Source organism: Capsicum annuum, chromosome 1 (genome assembly GCF_002878395.1).
Source record: "Capsicum annuum cultivar UCD-10X-F1 chromosome 1, UCD10Xv1.1, whole genome shotgun sequence".
Lineage (NCBI taxonomy): Eukaryota > Viridiplantae > Streptophyta > Magnoliopsida > Solanales > Solanaceae > Capsicum > Capsicum annuum.
In genome coordinates, this window is record NC_061111.1 from 128,167,500 (window position 1) to 128,183,919 (window position 16,420).

A 16,420-nucleotide genomic window follows, 5' to 3' on the forward strand; every position below is an offset into this window, starting at 1 on the left:
AGCACCGAGTGAACCCAAGGATGGGGACTCACCTGCCAGTAGAGGGTGTGATCCTTAGAAGCAGTCCTTGTGTTCCAGAATTACATAGCCAGCGTAGGTTGAGACATCAACCTGCCAGTTGAGGGTTGATGAGGTGTCCTACCTGCTAGTTGAGGGTACCACCGTTCTCATTCAGAGCACCTGCTAGATGAGGATAACTCAGCTTGTCTTTGCCCGTGGCACGGTACTGACACCCTTCCAGCTGGGGTTACAGGTTGGACCCCAATCTATTCAGAAAGGGGCATGTCGGTTAGATGATTACCTCCCACAGTCTCAGTTTTAGATTCAGTCTCAGTATAGAACTCAGTTCAGTTCTACAGATTCAAGACTGTTAGATACAGTCACTCAGCTCAGTATAGAACTCAGACCAGCTGTTCTGAATCAAAACTATTAGATACAGTCACTCAGTTATCAGATACATGGTATCAGTAAACTCAACTATCAGTAAATCAGTAATTCAAAACTCAGTATCCTGTGTTATCATGATCTCAATTACAGTTTACGTATTCATACATGTACTCTCACTCAGTTATATTTATGTCATTCAGTCAGTATTTTTCATGCATATGAACCCATGCATCTCAGCCTACCTCACTTACCATACCAGTACATTCAAAGTATTGATGCATACCTTTCTTTTGTGCTATGATGTCTTATATCATAAGTTCAGACGCACGGGCTCCCGATTATACTTAGCAGCCCGATCTATCAGCAACAGACTTAGTGGCGAGTCCTCATAGTTCGAGGACAAACTTATTATTTCAGTATTTCAGTATCTCAGTTTATCAGTTTTCAGTAGTCGGGGTTAGTTGGGGGCTTGTCCCATCAACTCCTTGTTCAGACAGTAGAGGCTTTTCAGACTAGAGTATTTCAGACAGATGTATCGGTATTCAGTATTTACTTTCAGTTTGAACCTTATGGAAAGTTTCTGCCTAATTTCCACAAATCACAGTATTATTATTCAGTTATTGCAGCAGGTACCAGTCATGGATTAGCTTGTGGTCTCTCGGGATTATGAGCACCGTGTAGCGTCCGGGGTACAGACTCGGGGCATTACAGAAATGAGATAATTTACCCACAATTTTATACCGAGATAATGCAGCATGCATATCACATCTTAATCTTAATGGAGGAATCATACAAAAGGAGATAGAACAAAGCACATTTCATCAAAATTTTTCTATACATATGATCTAAAAAAGAATGGTGATATTAACGTACAACAGATTCGTTCGAGTGACGATGTGACTAGTTTATTCACCAAGTCTCTTCTAACTACTACAAAAGAGGGATATTTTTCATTGTATTCGGAATCTGATGACCTCTCATCCTTAGGAGAAACAAAAATTTCTATCTATTCTCTCTCTACTCTTCTTGTTGTTCTTTATATTTCATAACATAATACTAATTGATTGCTACTTTATTAGTTTTGTGGGGGGTAAGGATGAGCTAATAAATTAATCGTTGTAACTTATTTAGGATTAAAATCAAACTCCTAGTACAGCTGCTCTATTTATTTTTGGTAAATTATATATATAATTTAGTGAAATGAGTTAGGCAAACGGCAAGAACGCCATTTGACTTCACCGCAAAGCTTAACTCCGTTTCATCTCCGTTTTGGCGTTTTGCCGTCTCCGTCAAGCTCCCTTTTGCGAAAGCGTGTGTATATGTCTATCTCTATGCATATTCATCAACACTTCCCCAAATCCATGTGTATCTATACAACTCTGTGTATCATATATAGAAAATGTACCTGTAAACAATAATTCATTCACTTATTCTTCATTTCAATTTCACCAACAACCTAATTTTTCAATCCAATTTTGATTGATATGAAATTTTCCAAAATTCATATAGGTTTGACATAGGGTGTACAGTGAGGTGTATCTGTAGCCTTATATTTCTTTAAAGACACTGTCTTGAATTCGACACGAAAATCCACAGCTTTTATTGGGTGTATAGTAAAGCTGGCTCCGATAAAAGAAAAAAAAGAAGATTAGGTGTACAGTGAGACTCCAGATTGTTTGAACCGTGATCTACAGATCACCAAAGGAAGGTGTAATTAAGGGCTGTTTCTCTAAGAAGTTTGAAATTGACAGCTGAATGGCTGCGACGACGATGGCGACAGCGGCGGGGGCGGTGGTGTTGTTGTACTATGTGTTGAGTCGCCGATTAACGGGCAAGGAGGGAGAGGAGGAAGAAAGTGGTGATTACTCCAAAGCAGCAAGTAGATCTGTGAAACGGAGACTGTCACGAAGGCCAGCTCAAGCTCCCGCCACCTGGCTTGAAACAATTTCGACTTTGTGTGAAACTCTACGGTTTACCTATTCCGAAACACTTGGGAAATGGCCTATTGGTGACTTGGCTTTTGGGATCAATTTCCTTATCCGAAGACAGGTAATTAACATATCTGTCAAAGCTTTTATGTAGACGAAATGATGTTAAATTGTTTACTAATGTTGCTATGAAATGTTATAGAGCTGATCCAGAACTGGTTGGCATTGAAAATGTACTGTAGTTGATTGATTATTAATTGTTGAGCTCCTAAAGAACGAGTCTTTTTGTGCAATCATTTACCACCATCAGAATGGAAACATTATTTTATTTACCAGTACTCCAATGACATGCCCGGATAGTGCCGAGTGGATATAGATTATTCAGTTAGTCCATCTCAACTAGTTTGGGAGTAAGGTTTATAGTTGATTGAGTGATATCAAGTGTTGGGTTTCTAAATTTGGAAACTTTTGTATCACAAAATGTTTTTGCAGCTTGGTGAATCATGAATGGAAATCGATGAGATGTATCCTGATGTGAATGGAGTCAATGGACTGATTTCAGATATAGTTATGTATTGTCTGAATAATTTTGTATTGCAATCTTTTTCTTTTTTCTTTTTCCCAATGGACCAAGTTAAATACGTTCTTTTCACTATGTTGAACTTCCTTCCATCAGTGACTGTGGTCAAATTAGCTAGAGGAATTGCTTGAATAAGTAAAACTGAGTGAAAAATATAGTATTAAACTGAGTGAAAAATATAGTATTCTTTGTTGCTGCCAGTACATTCTTTTATTGATGCTGCTACTTGGAAAGTAGACTGGTTACTGTATATTTAGTACATAACTATGTGAGCTTGTACATCATTAGGTAGTCCCATGTAGGTCGATATCTAATGCAATTCAGCAGATCTTTGTCGCAAATTTCACACTATACTCTGACATTCTTAATTTTTTTTAATATATATATACTTATATGTATGTCATTTGGGAAGGTTTCTGATAGAAAAGATAATCCTAAGTGCTGCATTTTGGTAGATGTTCTGTCTGTTATTAATTTCTTTCATTATGTGGCTCGTCGTCTTCTTATAATTGTGGATCATCCTGTTCATCTTAGAAATTCTAGATGTTGCGCCTCTTAGTACCTTGAAATTCAGGCTCAAGACACTTTGTGCTAATCACTTGTCAGCTGAGGAATTGTGGTTTTTAAATGCATTATCTCCAATAGAAACTCATGGATACAATGGCTCGGGGATTTTCTATATCTGTGTTTTGTAATGCTTGAATTATACCTAGATTTCATTTGTATTTATGATCTTGAAGGGAAATGCACCAGTTGCAAGCGTATATGCTGGGGAAAGCTGTTTACAATTAAAGGGTGATGAGATTATAGCTCAGTTGTATCATTACTTAAGGTTGGTGACCCTTTGTATGCTTTTCTCAAAGAAGCCATTTCCTGTATTCTTGGAGTCTGCTGGCTACTCTCAAGAAGACGTTCTCCTTCAGAAGCCTAAAGCAGGAGTATGTTAATTGTGTACCTCTACCTTGATTGGATTTATTTCACAAATTCATAATTGTGTTTAGATTGTCGTGAACTAAGATGTTCAACATTTTTGTTTGCAGCTCCTTAAGCCTGCCTTTACAATTATAAGAGACAGAAATTTAAATTGTTTTCTTCTTCTAATTCGGGGCACTCATAGCATCAAAGATACTCTGACTGCAGCAACAGGCGCTGTCGTACCTTTTCACCATTCAGTTTTAGATGATGGTGGGGTTAGCAATCTTGTTTTGGGATATGCACATTGTGGGATGGTTGCTGCTGCGCGGTGGATTGCCAAGCTCAGTATGCCTTTCTTGGTAAAGGCGCTGGAGGAAAATCCTGAGTATGAGATAAAGGTAAAATTTGGAATTCACATCGTTGGTTCTTATCCTTTCTTCTGCTCTATTCCATTGGAAATTGGAAGGTGTTTTGATGCGTTTTTCCATTTACTACTTGTCCAAACTGAAAGCTGTGACAGACTTGTTAAAATTGGAAGATTAAACAAGAAATGATTCTTGATCAACTTTCTTATTACTGTCAATGTGATGATTGCCATTGATGCATCATGGGATTTGCTTTCATTTGGATAGTTATGATACCATGTTACATTATTGATCTATATTGTGGTTTGCTTCTCTTTCCTGTTGTTCGCAGGGTTGATCTTAAGTTTTGTGGTAGCAGTTTCTGTTGTCCTTTATAGAGCAAGTCAGAAAGTTACCTTCTATAGTTCTTCTATTTTTTTTGACATACATTAATCTCATAGTCATGTGTTTCTTTCATTTTTGTTGCATTTCATATCTTTGGGGCTAAGATGCAGATGGCTTGTAAAAGTAAGCAGTACCAATACTTATCAAAAGACGAAGTAATCATTACCTTTGGTGGTGCTGTGTAAATTTTTAGAAACATGCCTGTAAATATCAATGTGGCAAGTTTGAGTGAATATGTAATGTTAACATACCTTTAAAAGTCAGGTTATTTAAGTGATTTGCTGCAGATGAAGACATATTTCCAGTTTTCTGTTTGTGCTTAATATCAAAGTTGTAATGCTAGTTTTGAACTTCAGATTGTAGGGCATTCTCTTGGTGGTGGTACTGCTGCACTTCTGACCTATATCCTTCGAGAGCAAAAAGAACTTTCCTCAAGCACCTGTGTCACTTTTGCACCAGGTGTGTTTCTTTTTGCTGCTGTTGCGGATCTCTATTTAAAAGTCGGAAGGTTTACTTTCCCTCCTATTATGGTTGCTATGTTTGTATATCAAATATCAATACCTGGTAAATGAGAATTTTAGGTGACGCTGAGGAAAATAGGACATTTTCTTCCATTCCTTCTTTCCAAATTGTTTAGTGAATAGCTAAATTAGAAGCCATCGTATTTCCCCTTGTTGATTTAGGCCCATTTAGTGCTACATTAGAGTGGAGATTCTGAAAGTTTTCTACTTGGGTGACTCGTTCCAATTGAGTCCTAATATTTGTCATAAAGTTATTTTTTCATCTATTTTCTGCATCTCTTCACAAAATTGAGTTTATGATGCATCTGTAAGAGCAATAGTTCAATCTATGATCTTACCTTCAGCAAATCTATGTTATCTGGAAATTATGAAGCTACATCCAAAATATTCCTAAAATTCATGCTCAATTAGTTGAATGATGAATTAAGAAACTTGGACATTGTGAGCGTTTTGTTTTCTACAAATGCTAAAGTTTCTGTTTCCTATTTTTCTTAGGCAGTTATTAGTATGACTTATCTATTAATTATGTTGTTTTTAATTCTCTGTAGATAGCAGTAAGGAGGTTATTTCTCCACTTTCTCATTTCAGTAGTTGTAGGAAGTTATGTCCTTGTTTTTGGGGGTGGGGGGGGGTTGTTTAATCCACCAATTGTATTTAAATTTATTGACTTCAATGGCAAGGTAAGCAGAAAATTATTATGTTTTTGAGTACTTCAAACTCAAGAGATAGCAGGTTTTCTCTTAACGAACCAGCACCATAGGTTGTAGAAAGAAAGCGTCAAATATCATATTTCAGCGTCCCATAACTAGATCCATATCAGGGGACTGTAACAACTCGGTATCAGAGCCGGGAGTTATGGGAAGTTATGGGAGACCAAATTCAACATGAACTGGCACAATTGGTGAACTTGTTCCAAGAAGAGCGTGCAGCCAATTTAGCAGACAAGAAGCAATAAATGCTCGATTGGATGAACTCACAAAGGATTTAGTAAATACAAAGTTGATTCTGAATTGTCTGAACATACTAGTCATAATCGAGGTTGGAAGGGTAAAACTAGAGTGGCAGGAGGGTCAAGATTTGAAGTAGGAGGAAGATCCATCATTCCTCGACATGCAAAGTTGAATTTCCTATGGTTTGATGGCTATGAGGACCCCTTTGGGATGGTTGAACAAATGTGAACACTTTTTTCAACACCAGCAAACTTCGAAAGAAGGAAAGGTTGAACTTGCTTATTTTCATGCACAACTTTGGTTTCTTCAACTAGAGATAGATATGCCTCAAACTGTCGCAGAATGAATTCAAACACCATTATAACCTTCGTTTTGGGCCACCAATCAGAAGTCAGAAGTTGAGCGAATTGGCAAAGTTGCGCCAGATTGGGTCTGTGACATATTACCAAGAAAAGTTTGAGCAGTTAGTTTTGCGGGTTGGTGCACTCACACAGTCACAGAAAGTTGAACTTTATATCAGCGGTCTTGCTGATAATATAGCAATTGAGGTTGAATTGCATAATCCTCCAGCTTTGGCTACAACGATGAGTTTATCCCGATTTTATGAACGCCAGGAACAATCCATTCGGTCGCAACTGTTAGATGCTGGCAGGTTAAAGACAACCGATTTCTCACCTCAACAACATGCCAGATTTGTGAAGAAACTGACCAAATCTGAAATGGAGCAAAGGCGACTTAAGGGATTCTGTTTCAATTGGGCCGAACTATTAATTAGGGTCCATCAGTGCAAGAAATTATTCTGGACCGATTTCATTGATGACGAAGAAGAATTTGCTGAAAAAGGGAAATACCACTACTTTCCACACTTAGCGCTTGAGGACAAGCGCGATTTGAAGGAGGGGAGTAATGTTAGCACACCCTTTAGTCTATCAACAGTTTACTGCCGGAAAATTAAATCAAAAAGTAGATTGTTTTAGCTGCTATTAATTACTCCATCCGTTCCAAAAAGAATGTCCTGCTTTCCTTTTTAGTCCATTTCAAAAAGAATGTTCCTTTCCTTTTTTGACAATACTTTAATTTCAACTTTCGACATGACACATTCAAGACAACAAGATAAAAGGGTATTTTGGTACATTTGACACAATCTTAATTTAGCGCCACTAGATTCAAAAGTCTTCTTTATTTTCTTAAATTCTGTACCAAGTCAAAATAGGTCATTTTTATTTTTGAAACAGAGGGAGTATGTTTTCCTATTTTTCTTAGTCAGTTATTAGTATTACTTATGTATTAATTATGTTGTTTTTTAATTATCTGTAGACAGCAGTAAGGAGGTTATTCCTCCACTTTCTCAATTAAGTAGTTGTAGGAAGTTATTTCCTTGTTATTAGGTGGGTGGTTAATCCATCAATTGTATGTAAATTTATTGACTTCAATGGAAAAGCAAGCATAAAATTATTAAGTTTTTGAGTTCTTCAAACTCAAGAGATTGCAGGTCTTAAAGAACCAGCACCATAGGTCGTAGAAAGCATCAGATATCATATTTCAGTGTCCCATAACTAGATCAATATCAGGGGACTCTTAACAGTTTCTGTCTTGAAGTTTGTAATTTCAAGTCACTAGCTTTTTAAGTTTAATTTTATTAACAGCACCTGTAGTTAGATCTCAAGAAAGGCAGTACTAATTTAGAATAAGAAAGGAACATACTATTAAAATTGGTCGAGTCTGAAAAGGCATCTCAATTAGTTCAGTATAGTCGTACTTTGAAGATTGAAACTCGAGGGTTGGCCTGTGTTCAATTCAGTATTTGCCAGGTTTTGAACGTCCAAAGTTCTTCCATAGTACTGAGGTATTACTTTGTAGTGATCATGGTAAAACTACATATTTCTGTAAACTGGAAGGGAGAGACAACGGGCTGTCGACAATTTAAATTGTGTTTCCTGAAATGAAAATGAGATTGAAAGCTGAGATGAGAGCATCTATAAAGTATAAACATACTAGCTAAACTATTACTAGAACTGTCTTTTGACCGTCTGTTTCCGGGGATCTCTGAACATCATTGGTATTTTAATTTCTTTCCACAGAACACTTTGAGAAAAATAGCTTGCAGTGTATATCTTGTTTTAGCTCCAAAGGTGTGAATCTATAAATCTAATTTGTTGTGAAGATAAGAATATAGGGAAGGGCTATTGAATTGGACACTTGTCTAGTTTTAGGAAACCTGATAAAAAGGTGGGGAGGTAGTGTAATATGTAGAGAAACTTCTGTAGAAAATTTCACCAATAGGGGGCACATATGGTTCATTAGGAGACTACTTGTTTCATATGTGAGCTGGTCCCTTTAACATGTAACTCAGTTGTGAAATGCAAGCATTACAGCTTGATGATTTGGAATCAAAGGAGAAGAGAGAGATGAAGTGAAGCTGAATTTCATTATGCATCATCAGAATATTACAATGTTGTGTCTATTTATAGACTTGAGCTAAAATGAGAGCTTATTTCCAGCTCACTAACAACTCATCACAACCAACTAACTACTTGTCTAACAACCTCTAATAACTTCTCCAGCTAACTCAACTACTTCCTAACCAAATAACTACTACTAACTACTCATACATCAATGGAACAGTAGTCGTGCACCTACACGCAGTGATTATCCGTGATCATCATTATGTAGCCAACATACTCCCCCCTCAAGCTGCAGGGTGCAGTATGTTGAGCTCACCAAGCTTGCCAAGTAAGTGAGCATGTTGAGCATGGCTTAGGCCCTTGGTAAGAAGGTCAGCAAGTTGATCATGAGTGTGAGAGTGTGAACATACAGAGCTTGAATCAATCCACTTTTGATCTTGTCCCTGATGAAATGGTAGTCAATCTCTATGTGTTTTGTTCTCTCATGAAACACAGGTTTATTAGCCAACTGAATGGCTGAATTGCTGTCACTAAAGACTGATATGGGAAGTGTAATGGGAACTTTGAGTTCCTGGAATAAACCAACCAGCCAAGTTAATTCTGGAACTACTGAAGACATGCTTCTGTACTCAGCTTCAGCAGAACTTCTGGAAACAGTGTTGTTTCTTGGATTTCCAAGATATTAATGATTCACCAAAGTGAATAGCCCTGGTGTTTGGACAAGCAGCCCAGTCTGAGTCACACCAACAAGTGAGTGTAGTAGCAGACTCAGCCTTTAACCAGATACCTTGACCAACAGAACCCTTGAGGTACTTGACTACCCTGGTAGAAGCTTCCCAGTGTGACCTCTTGGGATGCTGCATGAACTGGTTGAGGGTTTGGACTGCAAAATTAATATCTGGTCTTGTAATAGTAGCATACATAAGTTTGCCCTCTAGTCTTTGGTAAGAAGAAACATCAGACAACAGCTCATCACCTTGTGCACCCGTGGCTTGATCATACTCTAGTGTGGTTAACCTGACATTGGACTCGAATGGAGTGATTGCAGGTTTAGAGCCACTAAGACCTGTGTCTGCAATCAATTCAAGAATGTACTTCCTTTGGTTTAATATTACCCCTGAGCTTGGCAATTTGCTTCATCATTTGTGTCAGATGGAGCTGTATCAGGTAGTGCAGCATCAGCAAGACTATCCTTCTCAATGGGAGCAACTTCAGTAGGAGCCTTAGTAGTCATTTCATTATCTGTGGGGATCAAGAAGTCATTGATGTCTTCTTCAGCTTTGGAAGCATGTGCATCCTGTACTTTTGATGGATCAAAGGGGAATGTATCCTCATGAAACACAACATCCCTACTTATCAATAGTCTTTTTGAGTGGAAATCCAGTAGTAAGTATAGACTCTGAGTAGCCAACTAACACTGCAGGTTTAGCCTTTTCTGTGAATTTATCACCTCTTGGGAGAACAGTTACATAATACAGACACCCAAATACCCTGAGATGAGACAACTTGGGATCCTTGGAGATCAACAATTGGAATGGACTCTTACCATTCAGTACAGAAGATGGTAACCTGTTCATGATATACACTGCAGCCTTCACACACAATCCCCAATACTTAATGGGCAAGTGAGATTAGAACTTGAGTGCTCTGGCTATGTTTAATATGTGCCTGTGCTTCCTCTCCACAACTCCATTTTGTTGAGGAGTGTGAGGGCAGCTGGTTTGATCTAGAATACATAGAGACTGAAATAATGTTTGACATTGAGAATTGATAAACTCAAGTCCCATTGTCAGATCTGATGGTTTTCACTACCACTCTAAACTGGGTTTTAATCATGGAAATGAAGGTCTTAATGGCCACTATGGTCTCAGATTTTAGCTGCAATAGATGAACCCAAGTATAGCTACTATAGTCATCTACCATAGTCAAGAAATAACACTTGTTATCAAAAGTAGAAGTTTTATATGGACCCCATAAATCCATGTGTACAAGTTCAAAACATGCAGAACAGCTAGTAGTACTTGTAGGAAATGATAGTCTTGTCTGTTTGGCTAATGGACATACAGTACATTTATTCAATATATTTACATCACTAGGATTCTTCAGAAGATCTAAGCATTTTAAAACCCGAGAAGCTGGATGCCCAAGTCTTTGGTGCCATAAGCTACAACTAGAAGCTGAAACTTCTGCAAGGAATCTGGTGTGTTTTGATTCTATATGGTTATTGTCTCTTTTCCATTCTCCTTTAAGAACATATAGTTCACCCTCTTGTCTACCAATCCCCTTCACTTTGCCATTGAAGAGGTCCTGAAAGACACAAAATTCAGGATAAAAGGACTCAAAGCATGAAAGTTCCTTGGTTAGCTTAGCAACAGATAACAAATTGAGCCTGAAATCTGGAATAAAGAGAACATCTTTGATCACATCATCTGCAAACATGTAGGCTTCTCCAGTATGGGAAATTGTAACTTCATCACCTGTTGGGAGGTGTAATTTGTCCAAGTGTCTAGGAACTAGTCTTGTACTATCTTTGAACAAGTGTCTATATGCAGACACATGATGTGTAGCTCCTGAATCTACAACTGTCCGGACAAGCTTTGGACAAAAAACAAGTAGTAATACCTGTCATATTAACTTGTTTCATATCTTTGGTATCTTTGCTTAACATGTTCATAATCTGAGTGTACTCTTCTTTTGTAAATGTGTGAGGCTTTGCTAGTGGTGCATGATTCACCTCATGACTGGAGCTAGCAGCATCAACTTGTCCTGCTACCATGGTTGGAGTCTGAGAATGCTTGTTATTAGTGTTGGCATAGTGGCTACCACCATTATATGAGGAGAAATTGTTACCACCAGTGTTGTGTGATCTGAAGTTAGGAGGATTATAACCTTGTTTCTTCTTGTTCTTCCAATCATTTGGATACCCTACCAGTTTATAGCAAGTTTCCTTAGTATGACTGAGAGGTGACAGTATTCACATTTTCTGCCCTTATAATTGGTGTTGCCTTGTCCATAACCATAATTGCGATTCACTTGCATAGCAAGTGGTTCTGATCGATCATTTCACAGCAAGCCTACAAGCTAAATGTTGGATCTCATCCTCTATAAGCATAGCATAAGCTTGATTAAGAGTAGGAGTTACTCCTTTGAGTAATATCTGTCTCCTAGCTTGGTCGTGGGACTCATTTAGTCCACTCAAAAACTGTAAAAGTCTCAGTTGACACATATGATCTGTGTACTCTCTAGACTTAAAGGCCATCACAGTTAGGATTAGGCACTAGAACATCATATTCACTCCACAAACTTTTCAATTTTGTAAAATAAGCTGAGATTGAATCTGTACCTTGAGAATGCATATTGATATCATGATGCAATTGATATATACGCATACAATTCACCTTGTCATATCTCTCCTTCAAATCTTCCTAGCTGCATAAGCACTTGTGGCATAAACAATACTAGATAGTAAACTTTCACTCAACAGTGTTCATGATCCAGGAAAGGACAATGCAATCGGACAATGGCATTGCATGTTTCCCACTGTTCATGGAGTTCCTCTCTGTATGACTCTTTGTTGCAGGTTCCAATGACAACCAAATTTCCTCTTCCCTAAGAGAGCAATGCGCATCGATCGACTCCACAGACTATAGTTTTCTGAACCAGTTAACTTGATTGGAACAGCACTGGAACTATCAGAAGCACCAATGAAAAGTGGATCACTTTGATCAATTTTGGGTGCCATGAGTGAAGGGATCGAACTGCAGGGTAGACCAGAATCGTGAAGAAGAAGGAACTGAAAACAGAGATCTCAAATTTCGCAGAGAACTAGATAGAAATTGATCGAAACACGCTCAGTATTGAGCTCGTGGCTCTGCTACCATGTGAAATGCAAGCATTACAGCTTGATGTTTTGCAATCAAAGGAGAAGAGAGAGATGAAGTGAAGCTGAATTTCAGTATGCATCATCAGAATATTACAATGTTGTGTCTATTTATAGACTTGAGCTAAGATGGGAGCTTATTTCCAGCTCACTGACAGCTCATCACAACCAACTAACTACTTGTCTAACAACCTCTAACAACTTCTCCAACTAACTCAACTACTTTCTAACCAAATAACTACTACTAACTACTCATACATCAATGGAACAGTAGTCGTGCACACCTCCACACAGTGATTATCAGTGATCGATATTATGTAGTCAAAATATCAGTAACTGAAGAATATGTGATGATAATGAAGGGAAAAAAGAGAGCTTCTGAAGAAAGTATTGGAAAATGATTCTGGACTTCTGTGACAAAAAGATGATGGTAGCATGAACATTGCAAAGTCGCTTCTATAAATTGTGTTGTCCTGAGAAAAGGTTGGGAAGCATCTAGATTAGTTGAAGACTTTGCTGAGCAGTTGTGACATTATAAAGTCACAGTTTTAAAGGTGAAGTGCCAAAAAATCATTGAAGTGTGTTGGGCCTTTGAGTAAAAATTGTGAAGAAACGGTGGGCAGTAAGGAAGAAGGTGCAAATCATTTACAACAACAACAACTACCCAATATAGTCCCAAAAACAGGGTCTGGGGAGGGTAGAGTGTACGCAGACCTTACCACTTACATCGAGGAGGTAGAGAGGCTGTTTCTGTAAGGTGCAAATCAAGTGAGAGATGAATATATATATATATATATATATATATATATATATATATATATATATATATATGTAGTTCAAGAATTGTAATTGTAAATCCAAACAATTATTTAAACACAAGAATTGAAGAAAAAGGGCATTTAGGTGAAATATTCTGTTGTTTAGTACTGCTCTCTTCAAGACAGAGCCCATGGTCATAAGGCGTACCGCTCTCTTCAAGACAGAGCCCATGGTCATAAGGCGTACCGCTCTCTTCAAGACACAGCCCATGGTCATATGGCACACACTTTTACTGCCGTAGTGCTAAGCACACGCCGCACAACCTATTAAGTGCAGCTTTAGCGAGCCTTTGACAACAAAGTTACTTAGGAGGTTGATGAAAATTAGCTCACTGAAGTGTTTCCAACCTTTCTCATGGACGTCTATTGTAATTAGTACAAATCTTTCCCCCTTAGGCTGTGTATTCATGTCTTACTCTAGTTGGATGCTGGACATGTGCTCAAACACAACAAATTGTGTCATTCTAAAAATAAAAGTAGAGATTACTACCTAATTTCTATCTTCTTTTGTTGATCTGCATTTCTTCGAGGTAGAAAACAATTGAAATTCTCGAAAAATTCAAAATCTCAGTCCTCTAACCAGGGAAAGAACGAAATCTTTAATCTCCTTTACTTACTGTGTCCTATAAGTAAGGAAGAGGGGGGACTTCTCTACCAGGTTTAGACTTAATACTTCTTTTTATGCAACATTAGTACTCTAAACTATTTGCAGTAGTTATTTAATCTTTACTCGTGCGGTGATGTGTTGATTCTGTCATTTTTGATTTTTTGGAATTTATGAAATTGATGAAATGATCTTTGTTTTAGTAGTGCTACTCTAATGCTTTTGGATATACTGAGGCTGTACAATAGCATAGTTTCTTTTCCTCTTTGAGCTGTGCCTACAATTTTTGATATTGGATACATTTCTAGCGTGGCTCCTTGATAAATTAGCATCACTTTACATCTTTGCTGTGCAGCTGCCTGTATGACGTGGGAGTTGGCAGAGTCAGGAAAGCACTTCATCACTACAATAATTAATGGTTCTGATCTGGTGCCTACATTCTCAACCGCTTCTATTGATGTTCTGCGTTCTGAGGTATGCCACATTACTCGCGTTCATATACTTCAAAGTCTTTCTTGGGCCTGCTGTAATTTCTAACTTCAAAATAATCATTTTCAGGTAACCGCGTCATCCTGGGTGAATGATCTACGTGATCAAGTTGAGCGCAATAGAGTTTTGAAAGTTATTTATCGATCTGCCACTGCTCTTGGTTCTCGTCTACCATCTATAGCTGTAGCGAAAGCAAGGGTTGCTGGTGCAGGTGCACTTCTACGCCCCGTCTCAAGCAGTACTCAGGTCGGAGTTTGGGGCCTTCCACTGGTTTCACCCTTCTACTTATTAGTACTAATTAATTTCCCTTATTGAATGCATCATAATGTTAAGTTTGTGGATAAATGATTGTGTAATTTAACTCCAGTTTTCTGGATCAGTAGTAACTCTTACTCATAGTTCTGGACAAGTTATTATTTATAGATGGAGTTTTAAGTAAAAAACTAATAGGATATTGCAATGAAACTTTAAGGTTAATTACGTTTGCCACATCCATAACGTCCTGTCTCCTTAATTTTCATGGGAGGAAAGCTGATTTTATTGCCTTAATGTGCAGGTGGTGATGAAGCGTGCCCAAGATGTTGCCCAAGCAGTTGTCAAGACACGCTCCTCTTTGTCATCATGGACTTGTATGGGTGTGCGTCGCCGTGTCGTCTCCCCTTTGGCAAGTTCCAAACCAGATGATTTCTCTGAGGCTCCTCTTATAGCTCCGAGAACATGTGAAACGTTTGCAAGTGAAGTAGTAAACAGTGTTCCTGATGGTAACACAGTCGAATATTGTTCTTCAAGCAGTGGATCTGGACAAGATGAGACCGATGACGATGAAAATGCTGCTGGAGTGGACAAAGCAATTGGTCCTACCGACGTAGAGGATATCACAGAAGGTGAATTGTGGTATGAATTGGAGAAGGAGCTACAGAGGCAGGAGGGTGAAGCTGATGTCCATGACCAAGAAGCAGCTGCTGCAGCAGAAGAAATTGCTGAAGAGGAGAAAGTGCTGGTCGATGCAGCTGAAAACCAAACACCAATATCTCCATCGGATGTGTCAGATAACCACCATTTTTACCCTCCCGGAAGAATAATGCATATGGTTTCTATACCATCAACAGAGGCAAGTGATCTGGATCATGATGGTCCAACGGAAGACCATGTTGGGATATATGAGACCCCTAGAGAATTGTATAGTAAGCTTCGTTTGTCAAAGACGATGATAAACGATCATTATATGCCAATGTACAAGAAGATGATGGAATTATTGATTAGGGAACTAGAAAATGAATTAGACTGTGATTGTGAATCATGAATTAGACCAAAAAAATACAGTACATATATATGTTGAAGATGCGAAGCAAAGGCAGCAAATTTGACATTTCCTTCATCCTCCCCTTTTCTTTTTGTTTCTTCTCTTTTGTCTGTGTTAGTTCTATTAGCCTCTATAACCTTTGGAAACTGGGAAATAATACTTTCGAGACTTGAAAGTTGAGTCCGCCATTGCTGGTATTTGCAAAAGGTAAAACATGGCCATAAACAGTGAAGGTTCGGAAGCTTGCATTTTAGCTAACAACTTCTATACAAAAATAACTCCCTGTTTAAGAAAAAAGATCTGATTTGACTTTGCACGGAATTCAAAACAATAAGAAGATTTTTGAATCTTATATTCTTTAATTAAAGTTATGTCAAATATATTAAAATGTCTTAATCTTATGTATTAAACATGCCACATGAAAAGTTTGTATCTAGTGTTGCCAAAATAGGAAAGGGTCATTCTTTTAAAATGGACTAAAAAAAAAGTAGGCCATTCTTTTTGAAACGGAGGAAATAGTTTAAAAGATATTATGGACTAGCATTAATATAGTTTAGCACAAAAAGAGACCAACTGTAGCACCTCGGATTTTGAACCTACGCTTATATAGTACTTAATTGAGCTCAGACTGGACCCAAGGAGTTCACAGTAGCTTGTACGGACCCAAGGGGTTCACGGTAGCTTGCTCAGACTGGACCCAAGGGAAAAGTTTGTATCTAGTGTTGCCAAAATAGGAAAGGGTCATTCTTTTGAAATGGACTAAAAAGAAAAGTAGATCATTCTTTTTGAAACGGAGGGAGTAGTTTAAAAGCTATTATGAACTAGCATTAATATATTTTAGCACAAAAAGAAACCAACTGTAACACCTCGGATTTTGAACCTAAGCTTATA

At 38.0% G+C, this 16,420-nt stretch overlaps 1 protein-coding gene across 1 annotated transcript; it reads left to right on the top strand.

Moving 5' to 3' along the window:
• The first annotated feature begins 1,498 nt into the window (after positions 1-1,498).
• Positions 1,499-15,604, top strand: LOC107879251. The gene is made up of 7 exons (XM_016726329.2): positions 1,499-2,436; positions 3,636-3,833; positions 3,936-4,208; positions 4,916-5,018; positions 14,093-14,211; positions 14,296-14,472; positions 14,783-15,604. The coding sequence occupies exons 1-7, from the start codon at positions 2,143-2,145 to the stop codon at positions 15,527-15,529; spliced, it is 1,911 nt and encodes a 636-aa protein (XP_016581815.1). The 5' UTR covers positions 1,499-2,142; the 3' UTR covers positions 15,530-15,604.
• Positions 15,605-16,420: the final 816 nt, after the last annotated feature.